Source organism: Etheostoma cragini, chromosome 19 (assembly GCF_013103735.1).
Source record: "Etheostoma cragini isolate CJK2018 chromosome 19, CSU_Ecrag_1.0, whole genome shotgun sequence".
In the NCBI taxonomy this organism is placed as follows: Eukaryota; Metazoa; Chordata; class Actinopteri; order Perciformes; family Percidae; genus Etheostoma; species Etheostoma cragini.
Window position 1 is genome coordinate 18,367,626 of NC_048425.1, and position 19,592 is coordinate 18,387,217.

Sequence of the window (19,592 nt, forward strand, 5' to 3'; positions counted from 1 at the left end):
GGGGGTCCGACATCGCCGGCTCTGGAATCAGACTACAAACACCATAGACAAAGAGGGATCAGGAAGAAACTGGGCTAGTATTCCGTTGCGTAGCTCAGCTTAGCTTCATAAGTTGATATGTAAGCCATGGGTTTCACATCCAGTGTCAAACGGGAGCATTTGATGTGCTTTGGGTATTTCCCATGAAGCCCCTTGGTGCATACCTCTTATGCGCTCCAGGTAGATTATCTGAAGTCTCCCTTGGTTCCTCTTCAGGGAAAGAGATCAGGTCTGGTGTCTTAATATCAGCGGAGCGGCTGGCTGTGGGCTGGGTACTGGTGCTGTGGATACTGTCACCTGAGGCACTGGGATTCACGTAGAACCTGAAAAGGAAAAAAAAAAATGACACAAACAGAATAGTCACTTTGCATTTGTAAGGGACTACGTTTTTCAGCTTGCACAAGAACAAGTTTATATGTTCCTCTCTCAGTTTTATAATTCACCCCAACATTCCAGATTCTTACCCGGTCGCTGTGCGTAAGTCATGAAACTCGACGTGCAACAAGGGAAGAAAGGCTGTGCGACAGAAAGGACAGTTGGTGTTCAGGTTGGAGTCATCAGCCGTCCAGCCCGCCATGATCTCCTCATCGTACACCAGGGCTTCACAGGACCGGCACTGGGAGCAGCTGGACATCAGCACCTGTCAGCGGGGAAACACGCCACACCACTTAGGGGTTGCTCCAGTGTTCAGGTTGGCAGGGTGCGGGTTGTTTGTGTATGTACAGTGTGTCTGACCTCCAGTGCACAGTTCTGGTAAATGCTGGAGGAGGAAGCGTGATGCGAGGAGCCTTGCTCAGAGTCTGGACCCCTGCCTGCTCGTCCTGGGGTCGGATCTGCAAAATCAAAATTCAAAAAAGAATTAAAACAAATCTGAAAACTCAATTAATAGGAGAACTAACTAACTCTCTTGCCTCTCCCTCACAAATTTGCACTACAGAATGAGTGCTTACATGTCTGGTGGGTCCCTCGGCCGGTGTCACTGCTGCCGCTGCTGCTGCCCCCCAGGCTGGTGCAGCTCTGGTTCAGGCCGTTGGCCACCAACCCCGGGATGACCCCTCTCTCTGGGCTGTCATCGATGTCATGTGCAGCCAGCATGTGCTCATCCAGATGGGACGGGAAGCCGCCTCCGCCCTGAGCTTGGTCTTCCTGCAGAGTAAAGGTAGATGGTAGAGGGTTGCTCTGGATTATCAGCTCTTCGTCAAACAACAAGGTCACCCTTGGTCCTCAGCCTAGACTGCAGAAGAGCCAGCAGAGCCGTGGCTGAGGACCTTAAAGTGAAAACCATTTCCAATTTAAAACACCAGGTTTCCTTTAAACACTAACCTCGTCATCTGAGTAGGAGTACGCTGAAGCAACGGCCCCCCACACTTTGCTGGCTACATTTGCCGCCTGTTTCATGCTCGACTTAAACACATCGATCTTAGGTCCCGACAAGAGGTTGTCCATCTTGATGCCTGAAATGGAGTTGATGACCGAGCCCAACGACCCTCCCTGGGAGGACTTGACCAGCGCTGTCAGGGAGGACGATCTGATACCCGGACTACCCACGGCGCTGCCGGGGGTCTTTGTCTTTACTGCAAAAGTCTTGGAGCGAGTCACAGTGGCGGGGCTGCGTTTGGGTGTATCGCCCGGGGAGCCAGTTGGAGTTTTTACAGGAGGTACGGGGAGGCTAGACCTGCGTTCCATAGACTGTTTGGGCTGTGGGGAGTCAGTGGAGTCTCCCTGGGCCTGCTGGAGCTCCATGCTGGAGGACTTCACACCCAGGGGGCTTCTCAGGCTCATGTACATTTCGATCTCCTCGGCCAGGTTGCGGGACACCACAGCAGGCACGGAGCGTGGAGGCTCCTGGCTGGTAACGGAGGCCGACTCTTCGCTCTCAGTCACCAGGAGGGAAAGTGGGTCAGCACCCACCTGCACGTCCGCCCTCTCCAGGGTCGGCCCTCGCAACCCAGAGTCCTCCTCGCTTGTTTCGGTGTGCTTCCTTTGTCGTTTCTCCATTTTTAACTCAGTCCTTTCTACCTTTTCGTCATCCCCCTTTTCTTCTTCTGGTGCTCCTGGCTCATCTTCCTCTGGCAGCTTCACCAGTGTCAAGCCCTGATCATCTTCAGGCTCTTCCTGCAGGTCTTTAAAAAGGGCTTTGGGCCCACTATAAGGGGGTGGACTTTGGCCTGCACAGAGCGCTGCAGCCAGGATACGGGCGTCGGCACCCATCTGACTGGCCATGTGGTCCACGTCTTTCTCCAGGAGCATCCCAGCGCGAGTTTCAACGCTGAAGCTACAGCTGCGTTCAGCGAAGGATTTCTGCCGCTGCTGTTGGGGCGGGTTAGCTCCATCTGATGGCAGCGAGGCATCGTCATCAGGGAGAGACACATCATCAGTCGCGCTGTGTCGCCTGAACAGCTTCCCTGTACCTGCAAAATGGGTCCAGTTAGAATGAGTCGTCCTTTCAATTAGGGTTGCAATAATCAAACTTACTTTATATGTAAACAAAAGAATCTATCCATTATGAAAAGTCATAAAAGTGGCAAAATCGCCATCCAAATTTATGATTGCACTTTAAAACCCATAAAAAAGAAAATTAATAATTGAACTTAAAGGCTTTATTTTTCTCCTCACCTGTTTCCCTGCCACCATCAAAGCTCCCTGTGGACAGCTTCACAATACTGGGGACAGGGCAGGGCCCATCAACAGGACTGGGGGGCTCTGCTAGTGCTACAGCACTGTCCATGGAGCCAGCAATGTCCCCTCCTTGTTAGAAAAGTACACAGTCAGCTGACCAACATCAAAGTGGAGCGAGGAAACGGAGTATTTGTAGCACATATAACACATAAACACTAGAAGTGGAATGGAAGGAGCTTTTCTTACCATTATGCTGTGCTTTGGAACTGTTTCTCTCTTCCACGGGAAGGACAGCTGTGTGTGGAGGCTCTGCCAGAACCTGGTGTAGCTCATCCTTGGAGCCGTAGCCTTGATCCGACTGCCTTCCTGTGGATCACCAAATCACACAACCCGTAGTGTTACAGCTGTAAAACTACGGCTGCTGGTGTCGCAGCGACTCCAGGTCTCAGCAATGGTCAGAGTTTCAAACACATATCAGCAAATGTCATTTCTGACCCTCAGGGTGGAAAGCTTTATCAGGGTATGTACAGCAATCCTTTAGTTAAATTTAGTACTTTTTATTACCTTTTTTATTACCTTCAGAATTTTTTTTAAAACCATCACGACACTGAATTGCAAGTGTTAATCAGCGACCTTTCTATTATTTACACAGATTTTGACATTTATAACATACAGAAATGAATAGATTTAGAGACAACATATCATAAACAACATATTGCACATGTTTATTTCACTTAGTAAATAAAAGTTAAACAAACTACATAAATGTGCAATGGAGAGAATGGATAGTTCCAGCACAATGGATGGCATTCACTGCAATTTAATGCATTACAAAATGACATCTTCTTACCACGAGTGAATGACTTCGCAATGTCAGAGTCGGGAAACATTTCTTTGAACAGCTCTGAAATTCCTTCATTTGAGTTGAATGAGTGTGGTGTCTGAACACTGCGGTTAAACACCTGAGCCTCCGCGCGCTGTGTTGGTGTGGCGCCCATGGCCATCCGGTGGTCAGGCGTTGCTGGAGCCGTAGCGTTGGCCAGTAGGCCTAAAGTGGCACTAATTGGCGGCGGTGGTGGTGGAGGTGCAGCCGTACAGACAGCTGAGATTGGTCGAATAAGTAACTGCTCTCTCAGAGCACGCATTCCATTTTTATGTTTAGTGGATTGCATATGCGACCAAAGTGCGTTAGCCAGTAAGCCTGCCTGTTATTACTGGCCTGAGCCAGTCCTTAAACACTGGGTTGTTCACCCAGCTATCAGAAAACTTGCATTTGCCCATTAAAAGACGACGATGGTTGTCCAGTCGCTGAAGATATGGCTTGAAGCAAGTCTAAAATAAAACGCAAGCCAGCCGCTCCTGTTGAGCGCGCAGTGTTGTGAGATGATGTCGATCGACCACTGAATATGACGTCAGCATCAAACATAGACGAAAGATCTTGGATTATGTGCCCAGACATGCCAAAGCCCATGTTTAAACGCAAACGCAGGATAGAATTTCAATCAGAATCGGACACCTCATAGTCTGAAAAAAATAATACCTAATTAAAAAATAAAAAAAATACCTCTGAGACTACATTTAACACTTTTAATGGCCTTAAATTTGACAATTTTGATTTATCACTTTTTAATACTTTTTAAAACCCTGGGGACACCCTGTTTATACGTAAGAGGACGAGTACCTGTGCTACAGCTGTTGTCTGTTGTGTCCTTCGTGCCGTGGCTGTGTGCAAACAGGTTGCGTTCCACGCCGTTGACCCCACTTGAGCTGTCGGCACTCCCGTGACTCAAGCGGTCGGCGTCGGTGACCGCTGACCCACCTATTGTTGCAGACAGAAGGACACGGAAAGAAACAAAGTGGGTGAGAAACAAGGACACAGTGTTACGGTGTCTCCCCTTTTCAAGTCCATCACACTGTGTATTCCACGCCCACCTGTGGTACTAAGTGCGGGGCCTTTCTTGGAAGAGGTTTGATCTGGAGTGTGCTTGAACTGGGTCACTCCACGAAGCACATTACGAAGCTTGGTCCACATGAAGAGGCCGCTGCGGTTCCTGCTGGGCCACGGGCTCTCTAAGACGGCCTGCAGAGGGAACAGACTGAAGGATGAGGATATGCGTAGGGGGACAGGAAGTCTTCAAACTGCATTCAGTCCTTTGTGCTACAGTAGAGATATGTTCAAGCAACGTGGAAGGCTGTAGTGACCTTGTTGTAGTATCCATATGTGATGGCGTTTGGATGTACTCCGGCTTTCTTCATCTCGACCAGGACTCGCACAGCCATGACAGGAAGACCCCACAAACCACAGAGCTGCATCACCACTCTGTAACACACCTGGAAGACAGAGAGATAAAAAAAATACATTCATTTTTCTTGGATTTGAAAAGGTATTTAGAATAATAAAAGTAGGATCACACAATGAGACAAGAAGAAATATGTAAAAAACTTTAGCAGACTCTAGAGCCCAACCAATCAAGGATTTTTAAGGCCGATGTAGTGGTCGGGCCCTAGAACATCATATAAATACAGTAGTATAATCTCATTGTACCTCATCCAGCACCTCCACCTCGGTGGTCCTCATCTTCAGGAGGACGTTGTACGCCTGCTGCATGGCACGGCTTTTGGACTTGGAGAGTCGCACGGCTGCTGGTAGGCAGATGAACCACAGGCTGTAGCAGTGACTGAACAGACACCGGGCCCACTCCGGAGGACTGGAGTAGAAGCGCTTAGCCATCTTGTATGCTAGCTTGATCTCCTGTTGGATCAGGCAGACATTTAAAGATTATTTACAGCCTAGAAATGAAAGGGGGGGAGAGAGAGGGGGGAACGGCATGCAGCAAAGGGCCGCGGGTCGGAACTAAGCCACGGCCGCCGCTCGAGGAGCAGGCCTCCGCAGCAGGTGAGCTACCTGGGCGCCCAGGATCAGGCAGACATTTAAAGCGTGAATGGATTAAGAGGTTAATGAGGACGGAGGATAAAGTGTTTGCTTTTGACACAGGTTAGGGTTACGGCAGCATCCAGTCCTTTTAGGCATGTGTGTTCCAGTAACAAGGCGCTGCGTGAATCTGTACACACCTGCTTCGTCCTCTTAGCCAGTAGTGCGGGGCTGCTGGACACACTGGCCCCAGCCGTTCTGCTGCTGAGGGCTGGGAGTAACTCCAGAGGACGGTCAAACAGCTCTATCTGCAGCCTGGGGAAACCTTTATAGCTGGATGATAAAAAAAAACAGAATTGTTGCAAGGTCACATGCTCGGGACTTTTTCGGTTTGGTCATCAATCTTTTTCTAGTCTAATAAGGTTTTAATAAACTGCAGTTAAAAGACGTACACGTATCTGGGGGCAGGTTCAGTTCCATCGCCAACTGGAGGTTCAGCAGGCATGACAAAAACCGTGTGTTCGCTCTTCTGGGACTCGTCCAGTTCCAACAGCCTTGTGTCCTCAGAGGACTCCCCTTCCACCTGCAGTGAGGATAGCATCCAGAGCCTTAGCGTTACTAACATCTAGGATTTGAGTTTTACTCTGTAGGCAATTTCTTGTTTGACAGCAGAAAGTAAACAACAAGAAGCATATTGCAATATGTCATACACTTTCCAGTTAGACAGTAAGATATGCTAATTTGATTGTAGTTAGGACTCAAGGATAAAACCAGAGACGGCATTGTCCCCTTGGTTACGACATATATCCAAAGGGACAAATGGGTCGATTTAAATGCCTTTTAATGTGAGTCCCAAACATAAAAAACAAGGCCTGAGGAAATGTGATTACAGTGTGAGCCTAGTATTACCTTGGTGCCCTTGTCGGTGATTTTATCAGAGGGAAAAAGCTGCAAGAAGAGGAAAGAAAGCAAAGGGACCTGAATGAATCGGAGGAAATTTTGGCTTCCTCACTCACGCAGCGGACAAATGTTATTTTGCCAATAAAACATGAGACAAAAAGGCCTTTACATGGAAAGGAACATCCGACGGAAAGGAAACACAAAACACCATAAAACCTGCGTACAGCGTGTACATATCAAAACCCGCCTGCCGCTGGTTTGGTAATCACCTTCTCGACACAGTCGTCAAAAAACGCCAGGCCAGTGTCCTTGTCACTGACGAAGGTGCACTCCTCAATGAAGCGGATGAAGATCTGGGTCTTGGTGAGCTGGGAGTAGAACTTCTGGTGGGTTCGGTCTCGGCTTTTGAGAAACCCTGCAGGAAGGGCAGATTGGCATCACTTCTTTAGTTTAACTCAAATCCATTTCCACAATTGAGAAATAAATCAGGTTTTAATGTCTTTTGGTCCCTCTTCAAAAAACTAATGTGTGTGTTTAAGACAAGAGTGGTAAAATATGCTGCGTTACAAGCGATTCCATCACTCTCTGTGTCTAAAATTGGTCTCCAACAGGGACACTAAATTGAAATGAGGCCCATTTCCAGACAACAAGACTTTTCACAGCCAAGGGGAAGGGCGATTGATGCGTAATAGCACTTTGGGTGAGTGATAGTTGAGCTGCTCCTTGAAATAGAAACGCCAATACCATTAGGTGAAGCTGGCTAAATAAAGGCTGGAAGTGATGCATAGGTTCCAAAAGCCAGGAAGCAACACACACATCCAGGTTCTGCTGCGCATAACAAAGCCATTATGGTTTTACACACCATCCACATGATTTTCATTGCCGTAAAACAACTTAATCCCCCCCCCCCCTTACCTTGCAGGTCGTAGAGGGAGTCCGCGGCCGTGGCCTTCTCCGAGGGCGCCTGGGTGATGGGTTTGAGGTAGGAGCGGTAGCCCTTCAGGATGGAGGCCATGAACCGAAGGAAGGCCTCCTGGATTTCCATCTCCAGGGCGGTCTTCTTCTTGTGCCACGTGAAGTCTGCCTCGATGGGGGTCATGTCCACTGCCGAGTTCTCCTGTGTCGGTTGACGTACTGAAACTAAAACACACAACAAACTACAAGGTTAATTTGAACAGCTGAAATAAAAATCTCATGATTTCTTATATTTTTTTTGGGGGGGGGGGTCTCTTTTTATCTTTCAATTGCTTATTTTATTGATTCAAACTCCTTCATTTCCCAATTGTTTTGGTCATGGCACACATTAAGTTATTGATCTATTCCCACACTCGTAAAGATGAAGATAATGTTACGGGAAAAAATGCAAGATGTGTGTGAATTTCCAAGTAATTTGTTTAGCATTAACTGTTCTGCATTTGAATATGTTGCTTATAGTTGTCCTTTTACCTTAGGTTTTTTTCAAGCACTTTGTAAACTATAAAGGTTCATGAGTATAATTATTATTATTATTGTGTCTTTATTACACTCTTTAATTATTTGACTAACAATACACAATCTACATTTTGTCAGTATTGGCGCTCCGTACATAACGACATGGAGTTAGCAAAAAAGAAAGAAAAAAGAAAAAGAAATACAAGGCTAGACAAGATAATGAAATCTTATGCAATAGCCAAAGATTTTTTCAGCAACAGATCCAAGACCCGAGCTCAATAGATCTGAGATTGAGGGTTGGTCTGAGAAGATAGCGGAGTGGGCGGGGCTTATCCAGTCTAGGTGGTTGTTCTAAATGTAAATTGTTCTTGAGATTTCATCCATTCCCTGTAAATTCGTCTTCATCTTTTGAGAAGCAGGTGTGGTTTTGCTACATGAGGTGAGATGCTATGTGTACCCATGGCCAGCTGGTGGTGCAAGTTGCTCAGGGAGTTCACCAGACTCTTGCAGGGCTTCTTTGGGAGGTTCTTCCAGTTGCTGTGTCTCTTTTCATCCGAACTGCAACACACAATACCACAAAGGCAATCAGCTGGAAGTAACAGGAGAGCTGCACAAGAATAATCAGCTATGTGCTCCTGCATGCTGCTGCAATAGTGACAGTTCAAAACACAGGACAAAGCAGGCAGCAACGGGGTTTAGTATGAAAGCACAGCATACAGGTAGATAGTGTTGGTGTCCAGATCCACGCAGACAACATCTGGCGGGGGGTCGTAAAGGTCAAAGTAGCGGGAGTCCACGCCCACTATGAATGGACAAGGAGCGTTGAGGACGCCTGCTAGAGACAGCGGGCACAGGGGGATGTAGGGACACTGCCACTGGAAGGGGAAGATCATCTGAGGAGAGACAAGAGAGGCACGATGAAATGAAATGAGTGCAATTAGGACACATTTTAAGGTATAATATTTCATTCTTTATCATCCCAACTGATTTATTGTGAGACTCCAAATGCATCCGGGGGACTTCTGAGGGTTGTGTGTATTCAAAGAGACATGGTTGGCTAAGTCCCGTTATGTTCATGGAGCTGCCATATCAACTACCAAGCTTAGTGAAAAATAGTCAAAAAGTCAAATACCTGGAGGACTACTATGATGTAATTGTTGATGTTGAGCATTGACGTTGATATACAACGGTGGAATGATGATATAACTATAAATGGTAGAGAGGACATCTTCCTGGCATTTAAATCTTATCAGAAGTCTTTGTCATCTTCAATTCAGTTTGAGGACTGTCCATTTATTCTTTAAGTAATAGTGAATTTTGAATTAACTAACCATAAATTCTCTGTACCATCTGTTAAGTGTTCATGTTGTGAGTGGCAGATGACTATGATGATCACTATGACTTGTGTAATTGTGTGCAAAGTAAAATGTTCCCTGAGGATCTGTGATGGTTGATGAAATTTCTGAAGAATTGTTAAAAAAAAACAAAAAACTAGATGACATAATGCATGTAAAACTGATTATGTTACCTAACTGTTGAACATCTAAAACAGGTTTTTCCAAAAGCTGTTCCTCTTTTCACTGCTTGTTTTACTGTTACACCCCGTTTTACCAGACGGTATATTCGTTACAGTTGTCCAATATGAGTAAAGCAAGTCAATTATGTCGTAATTATGTTTATTATATAATTTTAAAGGCTGGTTTAATCAATTCAATCTTAAGCCAGAGGTTGCCAGTAATGCTACTGGAGCGGTTACTCACAGCCACCACAGCCTCGGCCACTCCGGTGAGCACAGCGGGCCGGAGGGAGTGCAGCAGGATCTTGCTCTCCAGCAGGACGAAGTGCAGCAGCGTGGCGCAGTTCTCCGAGCCCAGGTTCAACAGCAGAGTGCCGTAGTCGGCCCCGCTGGCAGGAAGGGAGAGACACAGGAGACGAGGGAGTCGATGAGTTTGGGCAGCGGACGGAACACAAAACGGAAAGCAAAGGGAGAGGAGGTATAAAGGATGGAGAGAGTGTGAATGAAGAGCTGATGAAGTGAAAGGGTTTACAGCCGGGTTTGTAACTAGAGACAGACACGTGATGGGTTAGGGTGAAAACAAAGGTCATTCTAAACTTCTCAAACAATGGTAGACAATAAAGATCCCAAAGTAAAACATGAGGTTGAGTGCAATTTTAAACTTGTTTTGTAACAGTTTCAATGATTAGTATTTTATATCACACCAAGATCTCAGAACTATGCAACTCACACCGAAAAACATCACCTTACGACACGATGCCATCCAACAACCCTGCATGCCGTTCTGGCTTTGTTAAGCTCATGATGGAAACCATGTTGAGTCATTTCTAACGACCTACAGTAGTTTCTAATGATGTTAAGACAATATTGCCATTAGGTCTCATTTGGTCAGAGTTTCCAAGAGACTTGATCTATTTTCTGATGTGGTTTTACCATTTTGATTCTTTGAGATTGGGACTCAAAAATAGATTTCTGTGTTCTCGTGTTGTTTTGGAGATTTTCAAAACAATCACAGAGGCAGCAACAGCAGCGAGTCACATTGAAGTTGAATGCTAATTTTTGTTGGCTTAACAAAGGCCCGAGATCCACTGCTTGAACTGCACACATTAAATGCAAACATGGCAAAATGATATGAGGTCAGATATTTTGATGTATGAGATTGTTTTCAGTGTGAAGATTTGACTTGGAAAAAACTAACATGAATGATGTGGTATGCTTTGTTCCAGAACAACACACTGGTGTATTGCTTTCAGCCTGATCAGCTTCTTTTAGTCAAAGCACAGAATTTGTACTGAAGGAGCATTTTGGGATCATTTTAAGGCCTTCATTTTCACAGGACAGATGAAAAGATTGATGGGGAATGACATGCTGCAAAGGGGTGCAGGTCGGAGTCGAACCCGGGGCCACTCCATCGAGGACTAAACCCCCATACACGTGCGGCTGCTCTACCAACTGAGCTAACCCGGCTACTTTCATCCATTCAGTTTTAAATGGGAACAAAACTTGTAAAAGTATAATCAAGTGTAAAGGACCAACACCATTTTTAACACAGTAACTGTACATATTATTTAGTTAATATCTATGTTAAGCATAGCGAGGCCAGTTGTACCTGAGGGGTAAGGGTGTACACACGGGCTGGGAGAGCATCAAGGTGTCATGTGCTGAGAGCTGAAAGGAAAAAAATTAGAATGTGAATATAAATACAAAACAGTAAACTTAAATTATATTTTTGATTGAGTTTTTACAAATGACAAATGTCAAAAACATATCACCTGGACCAATATCCTAGGTCTTTGAGGAGAAGGAAATGACACATTGTGCATGAAGTGTGAGATGTGCCTGTTGAGAGAAATACACAAAATGTGGCCATATGTCGTCAAAGTACTTTTAAACAACTACATTCCACCTATGAAAGCTCTGTGAGATATGCACAGTGCTTAGCATTATTGGCATGCAGGTTCTTACTTTTCAATAGGCAGCGGGTGTGGGCCTGAGACGGACAGCTTGTAGAGGAACATCAGGAACTTGCGGAAGGCCTCAAAGAAGGGCCAGCGGGAGAGCAGGCAGATGCATTTGTTGGTGTTTACAGGACGGTTGGGGATCACCTTCTTCTCCACCGTGGTGAGCAGGCCCAGCTGGATCTTCTGCTTCTCGCTCAGCTGGTCCACTGGATGTGGCTCGTAGAACTGGATGGCCGCTCCATACACCTGGAACACAATGGAGCAATTCTTTTGGTGCAGTTTTGGCTTCCTAGGCAGTTTAACTCAGGTTTTTTAGTCAATGCCAGCTTCCTTTTAGTTGCTGCAGCGCACCTTTTCACCGGAAGAGATGGTTAAGACGAATGTGGAGAAGACGGGCAGAGGATCCGGTGTGTTTGGTGCCCAACACTCAATCTTAGCACCCATGGGTAAGCAAAACAGAGGGACCGATTCGGACAGAGGAAAAGACTCATAGTCCTCTTTTGGGTAACGAAAGATAAGACCTGGAAAACAAAGAAAAAACAAAGAATAGTTATGTACCTAAGTGTTGTCGTAACATAGTAGTGTTAGACAAAATACATCAAAAAGGTTGACAATTTATATAATAAGTCAAACTTCTAGACAGGTCTAATGTACTTCTCTGCAGCTTTAAGACAAGGGAGATCACTGTTTTTTTTTTTAATTGTGATGAAAAGTAGCATCTTCTGGTTTCTTTTTTTTGGTAAAAAACTGTTCTGCTTCACAGTGTAACTTGTTTGATTACATTCTCACAAGACACCTCCAGTCTCATGGGACCATGCCCATACACAAACACGCCTGCAGGCACAATAATAATGGGCGTGGCAGGAAGTGCCGTTGTCTGAGATGAATAAACAGCCGCCGCACAGGAAAAAGGCCGGCCAAAAAGATAAAGCTAGCATGTGTGTGTCGTGGGTGTGTGTGTAGTGTTCACTACACTACATATGAACATTTTCTATACGCGTGTTACACAACCACTTGTTGTAACCACAAACCAGCTGTTAATAAGCAGAACCAATCTACTGCAAGATCAGAGATCCACTGAGGGCGCTGCTCGCTTAAAACAAAGACGCAAAAGCTGCACCATTCCAAATTTATCATTTATCATATCAATGCATTGCATCATTAAACAGAATGTCTAGTTCTTACTATTGCAAAACATTTTTAACACCAGAAGCCTGTTTTTGCCAGGAGAAAATAGATGAAAATGTTAGAAAGAGAAGAGAAAAAAAATACTCAACTCAAAATTATGAGGAAGTGGGTCAAAATTCAGAATTACTATATCATAACGCCTCATAATGTAGACTTAGAAAGTCATAATGTTAACTTACCATCTTATTCCTTCTAAATTTGTCTAACTTTACTTAACACTGACCATTTCATAATTTATACTTAATTTCTGTCTTCTTCTGTTGATCTTTACTTATTTTTCATTATGTACTGTGACCATAGACCGTTACCCATACACGGTTTTGTTTTAACTACTCGCTGTATGCTTTTTATACAATAGTGGCCTTAGAAACTCTTATTTTCACACCACACCTTCATTCTTTTTGTTACAAGAAAATGTAAATAAGAATTACTAATACATATTCTATTATCTAATGATCTATAAAATCCAGGGTCACTGCAGTGATGACGCGGAGTTTCCAACATGGAAAACCATGCGAGACATGTACTCACCAGCTTTGTAACTGAGGGAGTTGGATGCAGAGACTGATTTCTTGTAGCACAGGAAGACGTTGGAGCCCCACTGAAAGGTTGAAAACAAATCTTCATGTAAATGGTTTTTTTAATGACTTGTGATGCTCGAGTGCTAGCTCAGGAATAGAAATCAGACTCACCATGCCACAGTTGAGGTTCTTGTCCACTTTGCAGAAGGTATGTGGGGGTGTCTCGCCTTTGCTCGTGACAATAACGCAGATGTCCGTCACGGCGAGGGAGTTCTGAGGCTGGACGGGCGGCGCTCGGCGTAAGGTGATGAAGATGCGCTGCGAGGTGGCGGAGCTGTTGTTGACGTTGGCGCAGCGGCCGTACGGCGTGGCCTGGATGATCTCACAGCCCTGGATCAGGCGCTCCTTACCCTCATACAGCACGCTGATGAACAGCACAAACAGGAAGTGAAAGTGTTAGCTTGGCCCTCCATCAATATTGCTGATTACAGACACACAAATACGTTAAATTTGTGGAAATTACGATGGCACCACATTGACTCATTGGACCCGTCCTCTAAAGCTCGCGTAGACCGTGAAGTGGCTCAGAGTGAATTTACTTCTGCTGTCAGGCATGGCTTTCATTTCTCAAACAAGCCTGGCTGCCAACAGACACATAACTCATGATCTAATGACGCAACAGTTAACACTGCAGAACTTAAGGACATTCAAGTTTCAACGCTCATCAGGAGGATGAAAACAACACCAAGAAAGAAAGAAAGAAAGAAGACCGTAAAATTAAAATCTATCATTTCTGTAAGTTAACAGGACAACAACAAGTGTAACAAACATTTTCTGATGGTGGGGTTTTACCAAAAGTGAAGGTGTCAACCACAAGCTGAGTGATGAGGTACACTCTCAAGCATCCAGAGAATCCTCCAACAATATTAATACTTGGGACATAGAGACGTTGATAAAAACAGTTTTTAAACTCCTGAGGGAAATATCTGGCTCTTTAGCTGCTTCATGCTGCTCTATACTAACTAGTTGCTGACTTTGTTGCTGACTAGGTACTAGTGTAGAGTGCTGCTCAGGGACCAGCAGATCAGACTGTGGTTGTACTGGGCAGCTCAAGGTATAATGTGGAACTGTGTGAATGTGACAGGGCGTCGTTGCAAAATTGCCTTACCTGGACAAATGAAGGTTAAATAAACAATAAAAAACAGTGGCTCTATCAGAGCGTTTTTTGCTGTAAACAGTTATGAGCGATGTGAGACTCAAAACAGTAAAGTTGCAGGCTGTGAACACAACAAAGAGCTGAACGACGCCGACATGCTCCATAGAGCTGAGGGGAACTGCAGTCAGGTGACAGTTATCTGTAGGTTCATCCCAATAAGAGACTCCTGTTAGTACACAATTTGATTAATGCAGCTTTAAGTCATATTATGTTCACAGAAAAACACAAAGCTCCTGAGCTCTCTCTCACATAAACATGTGAAAGAAAACTTTCTATTCTTTAGGCTTCTCAAAAACGATTTAATGTGCAAATCTGACAAACAAGCATGCACAATGCTGCCATATGAACATATAGTTCCACAAAAGGCCTGCAAAAAATATAAATCACGATTTTCTTTGCTTAGAACTGATATCAAGATTTCTGCCATGATTTTTTTGACCATGACAAAACATATCTAAACTAATTGGCAGTACCAAACAGATTTATTTTGGCCCCTTTTGCACATTGTTCCTCACCCCAGGCCGGGTTAACAGAGAGGCTCCGATGAAGAGGAGGGAGAGAGGGCTGATGTGATTCAGACATTTTACCTGCTGACTCATTCAAATCCCAGACAGCGAGGCAAACTTTCATATCAAGATTCTCATACCCAGCTTTGTGCAATATAAAGAATCCATTACTGCCAAACTGTTTTGTACATCAGCGGCCTGTGCTTCCTCATCACTCCTGTGGAGGGTCACACAGCAAAAGGTTGCAGCCGGGAAATCACTCAGCGTCCCACTGTGTTGGATTTTTGCATGACTGCAGGGCTTCTATGGCAGCATGCTCCAGGTCCTCCCTTTCCATCTGGACTATACCATGGGGGAGGCGGAAGGCTGTGATTGCTGCCTTCTTCAAACTGAGACAGAACCTAAAAAACATTTTCTAAATGTTGTGCAGGCTACAGGGCAGCCATCATGGATATTATAGTCCTGAAACACTCCAGTTATTCTGAAAAGAATGGAGGACAAACCTAAAGAGGCCAGGAGGACAGTTGCCAGCAAATTCCCATTTAGACAACAAACAGAGTCCTAATGGGCACAGTGAGTCGTGAGGCTGTGGAGCCCCGGGCTGGGAATGCCGGGTCCACAGACAGAAAGAAGAATGAATGATTTACAGGTTGCGCTTGTTTTCCTTTATTTTTCCAGTAGATGGAGACCAGCAGGTGGAACACAAATCAGCTGATGTGGCCGGTGTTGCAACATGGCCAAATATATTTACTGACGTTGTGTGTTGTAGCTCAACCAAGCAGAACCGTCAGGAAGTGGGTCATTGCTATATAGATATATGCTGATTTAGTACTCGAACCTAGGCCTGGCCCATATGGAGAAAATCAGATAGCACGACATGTTTGACCAAATACCTCAATGTTGATGTTGTGAGGACATTGTAGGGGTGGAAATGGATGCTTTAACAAATATCTACATTTTATACAAATAATCATCAGTAATGTGGATGACTAAGTGAGTAAAAGGTCTTGTAAGTAATAGAACAGTCTGGTAAGCTCAGAAAATGACATCTCTTTACTGTACTGTAGCTTTTAAAACCAGCGAAAGACCAAACTTTACAATATTACAATCTAAAATCTTAGACCATATCTAGGCTCATATCACAATATTGATACAACATCAATATATTGTCCAGCTCTACTTCAACCTAAGATATAACCAAACTATAACGCAGCTTGACAATGACTATAATCCTTATTTTATTCCCCCCATATGTCTGGTAGCATGCCAAGCAGGGTTGCGCAACCTCTAAAAGAAAACAGCACTTGACATTTGATCTGTTTGTGACGGCTGGAGGCTTTCATCAGGGTTTTACGTTCTTCTACAGTTTTAAAGCTACAGTCAGCAGAAGGTACATACATAGCACGTGAAATGAACCCAATTCATCACAGAGCAAGTGGAACACAGTCAAGGTGTAGCAGGTTTCTAGAGAGCAACGTCCATTTTTATAGGGGGATTCTTTCAGAGTGAGCAGTGTCGTCTCATGTAGCTTTGTTAGTGGCAGACATAAAAAGGCCTCAGACAAAGACAACGGATACCGACACATCAAGACCTGGTGGTGACAAAGGCCGACCGGGGCGTCACCCGACGTCTCCTAGGTGACGCCACCTGTGTCATGGCCAAAAACTTGCACTTGAACACACCGCAAAGACTACAGTCGACAGCCAACTAGCACAAACGCTGTGCGCCTGCGTTAAGGGAATAACTCGCCGTGCCAGGATAAATGATGAATGAAACACAACATTGTTAACTTTGACTAAGTTAGTGGCCAGCTGGCTGGTTCACTAGCTTGCTTACTAGGGGCTCAGTTCTCAGTCTAGCACCAACCACGGTGCAGAGGGAGAGAGGTCTACAGCCATAAGTCTACAGCATTAACTTTTACAGTGTATGACATTCTATTTTTTTATTTTGTAGTGTTTAGATATGTAGATCTTTTAAAAGATGTGTTTGTGTTCAAATAAATACACCTACACAACGTATACCACGTTCAATGTTTTATGTTTCCGCAGAACAGGAACCTGTTAAAAACAGGCCCGTGTGTAGAATACACAAATATAAAAGTTACTAATAATGTGATGGTACTTTTAACCTTCCTGTGTAATAGATATGAATGAATGAATGCAAACGTAGTTATGCATCTCATTTTAAATGATGGGATGAAAATGAAAAATGAGAAGAACCTGCTGTCACTCTGAGAGTCCCGGCATCCGGTTACCCTTGAGCTCCTTCAGACCTCCCAAAAAATGGCGCGCCAGCGAGATCTACGTCATTTCAACGTCACGTTGGCGCGCCCCGGTTGGATGCGTTGACTGTAAAACGGCCACTAGGCTCCCTGGATTGGAAGAAGTGAAACATGGAGCAACCTCTCTTATAAGATGATAGAAGAGAGCAATGGCCAGGAGCCAAGAGGTGTGGCGGAGAGAGAGAGCTCCATGACGCAACATGGGCGAGTGAATGGAGTAGTCAACAACACACCTACTTCCTTTCACCTTGATTTTGTCATGCCATACATGTCAAACTGAAAAAAGGACATGAGGCGTAAAGGAGGACAGAAAATATGAGAACAGAAAATGTGAGAAATACCTTGCACTATAATACATCATAAAATGTATTACTACTGGGGATTAATAAATAAAAGCTTATCTTATCAAAAGATAGGAGTGGTGTCTGCAAACTAGGCCTTTACAACGGCAGACATTTTGACCTGTGACAGTGATCCAGCACACACCACAAACACCCGGATCCTGGTCCTAAAGCAGCTAAATGGAATTCAATTCAGCCCTCGTTCATTTCCACCTGAGCTTTTCCTGTTGCGGCACGTCAGAATAGTTTCCATGAAAGACACTAATGAAAAACTAATTGCACGTCGTTTGGCTTATATGAAGCTTATGCACCTTTATGTGATCCTTGCTGTTCTTAGTTGGTTGAATGCACCGATTGGAAGTCAAATTAAAAAAATGTAACTTAACGTTTATCAAAATATTTTGCGTGTGTATTTCTGTTGACTAGTGCTGCTGGAGGACACTTTGCAGATCTTTAATCATATCTGTAATTGCTGTAGTCGTGCGCTTTATTGTCCCCCCCCCCCATTCAAAAGTGTCTTCCTTCTTCCGACCTGTCCCCATCCCAACAACACACTGAGCCTCTGCCTCTGATGTGGCAGGAGAGCAGAAGACAGGATTAAAAGTTGACAGGCTAAATTAAAGCTAGATCCAGTGTTAGCCCACTGACCGACTTTGAAATTGGATTATGAAGTTTTTGTTGCACTCCTATGAAGAGTTTCAGTAGAATCAAGCTCCAGTAACTTATAAAGTGAAGCCATTCATCATGTGAACATTCCAGGTTACAAACACTCTCATTTAAAGAAACCGCTGACTCACCCGATGTCAATGAGAGGACACTTCCCTCGACCCCTCTTGTAGCACAGAAACAGCTCGGGGCTCTTGAGGCTGCCATGATTAAGGTTGGCTGGCTGGCCGCTGTAGGTGCTGTCGATGCACGTGAAGCCCTCGGGCACCGTTTCTCCCGCCGACCTGTTGATGACGGCCAAGTCGGTGATGGGCGCTTTGGGCCCGCTGGACTTGGTCTCCGACAGGTCCTGCTCCAGGGGCGTGGACTTGTCCGTCAGCCCGGCCACCACAAAGTAGTCGGTCACACGGTGACCTTTGTCCTCGATCATGGCTGGACGCACCCGGGAAGAAAGAAAACAGAGATGAGATTCATTTGGAATGACATTTCTAGGGAATATAGTAATTTTCCTTTTGCTGAATAGACAAACCCTCCTGGACCACATTGGTAGAAGACATCAATGTGGTCTATTCTTAGCAGTGGGTAAACCTTTGCTACATATACTGTATTTAAGCTGGAGCCGAGGAGAACACTGCATGGTAGTGACCGCCTTGCATCTCACTAAGGAACAGTGGAAAGGATTACACAGGATGTTAAGGGACACTGGGGCAAAGGCACTAAACGGATCCTCAAGGACCGAGGCACCACGAGGAAGCAAACAAGCTCAGGGAACACAGAGGGACATGAAGGAACTGGATTTGTTGACATTTACAACCACTCTTGTCATTGTATATCACCGCTCTGCTCCAATTACGTGGCGAGAGTTAAAGCTCTGGTGGCTCCAGAGAGCCCGGGGAGAGCAGCCGGGCCCGGAGGAATGCTCGGAAAGGCCACCGGGGGGGTAAATCAAGCAGACACAAAAGCATATAAAATACCCACCCCCAGTAGGGCCACCAAAAACCATCACTTCCTTCTTTTCATCATTCAAATTTAAAGAGTTCTGAACCATCCAGGCCTTTATGTCTTGGAGACACATAAGGAGCAATCTGACGGAGTGTGTATCTTTCTTTTAAGAGGCACATAAATCTGATATAGTATGTAAGGAAAAGAGTATGTAAGGAATTAATGTCATTAAATGTTTAGTTTCCGTTTTCTAGTTAATGTTACCACCAAATCTAGCGGTTGATGACTCATTTACATTGGAAATTGAAGCTCTTATGACATAAGGATACACGGTTTCTATTAAGCCTTTACAAGGAGTCAAACAGCTGCTCCTCATTTGTACTCTATATGTTATGGTGCAAAGAAATCATCTCTCCGTGTGTATAAAATGCTCTTGATTTGTCAATTCTTGCCACAAACAAGACAAAGCAACTGGTCGTCTGAAGAGAGAGAAACTTAAATGCCAACACATCCAAGTTGCCTTCAAAGGGCTGTTAGGGATCTACACAGGAAGTTCAATTTTTCCAGTGGTGAGTCAGCTGTGGCGGGTGGCG

At 44.8% G+C, this 19,592-nt stretch overlaps 1 protein-coding gene across 2 annotated transcripts in view; it reads right to left on the minus strand.

Moving 5' to 3' along the window:
- dennd4c (DENN/MADD domain containing 4C) overlaps window positions 1-19,592 on the minus strand; it is a 35,427-nt gene that overhangs the window by 4,193 nt on the left and 11,642 nt on the right. The window contains exons 2-28 of one of the 2 annotated variants that reach the window (XM_034856463.1): window positions 18,189-18,489; window positions 13,219-13,471; window positions 13,058-13,127; window positions 11,690-11,859; window positions 11,343-11,584; window positions 11,150-11,216; window positions 10,987-11,045; window positions 9,622-9,766; window positions 8,579-8,754; window positions 8,319-8,419; window positions 7,346-7,570; window positions 6,700-6,845; window positions 6,440-6,478; window positions 5,983-6,113; window positions 5,731-5,863; window positions 5,204-5,410; window positions 4,861-4,989; window positions 4,591-4,738; window positions 4,340-4,477; window positions 2,905-3,024; window positions 2,656-2,787; window positions 1,363-2,450; window positions 990-1,185; window positions 775-872; window positions 504-679; window positions 204-362; window positions 1-32 (exon numbers count right to left, since the gene is read on the minus strand). The exon at window positions 1-32 is cut by the window's left edge and continues 227 nt beyond it. In XM_034856463.1, the coding sequence (XP_034712354.1) occupies window positions 1-32; window positions 204-362; window positions 504-679; window positions 775-872; window positions 990-1,185; window positions 1,363-2,450; window positions 2,656-2,787; window positions 2,905-3,024; window positions 4,340-4,477; window positions 4,591-4,738; window positions 4,861-4,989; window positions 5,204-5,410; window positions 5,731-5,863; window positions 5,983-6,113; window positions 6,440-6,478; window positions 6,700-6,845; window positions 7,346-7,570; window positions 8,319-8,419; window positions 8,579-8,754; window positions 9,622-9,766; window positions 10,987-11,045; window positions 11,150-11,216; window positions 11,343-11,584; window positions 11,690-11,859; window positions 13,058-13,127; window positions 13,219-13,471; window positions 18,189-18,487 (4,879 nt within the window). In that variant the 5' untranslated portion in view covers window positions 18,488-18,489. The remainder of the gene's footprint in view (window positions 33-203; window positions 363-503; window positions 680-774; window positions 873-989; window positions 1,186-1,362; window positions 2,451-2,655; window positions 2,788-2,904; window positions 3,025-4,339; window positions 4,478-4,590; window positions 4,739-4,860; window positions 4,990-5,203; window positions 5,411-5,730; window positions 5,864-5,982; window positions 6,114-6,439; window positions 6,479-6,699; window positions 6,846-7,345; window positions 7,571-8,318; window positions 8,420-8,578; window positions 8,755-9,621; window positions 9,767-10,986; window positions 11,046-11,149; window positions 11,217-11,342; window positions 11,585-11,689; window positions 11,860-13,057; window positions 13,128-13,218; window positions 13,472-18,188; window positions 18,490-19,592) is intronic. The other variant, XM_034856464.1, reaches the window with a different exon arrangement.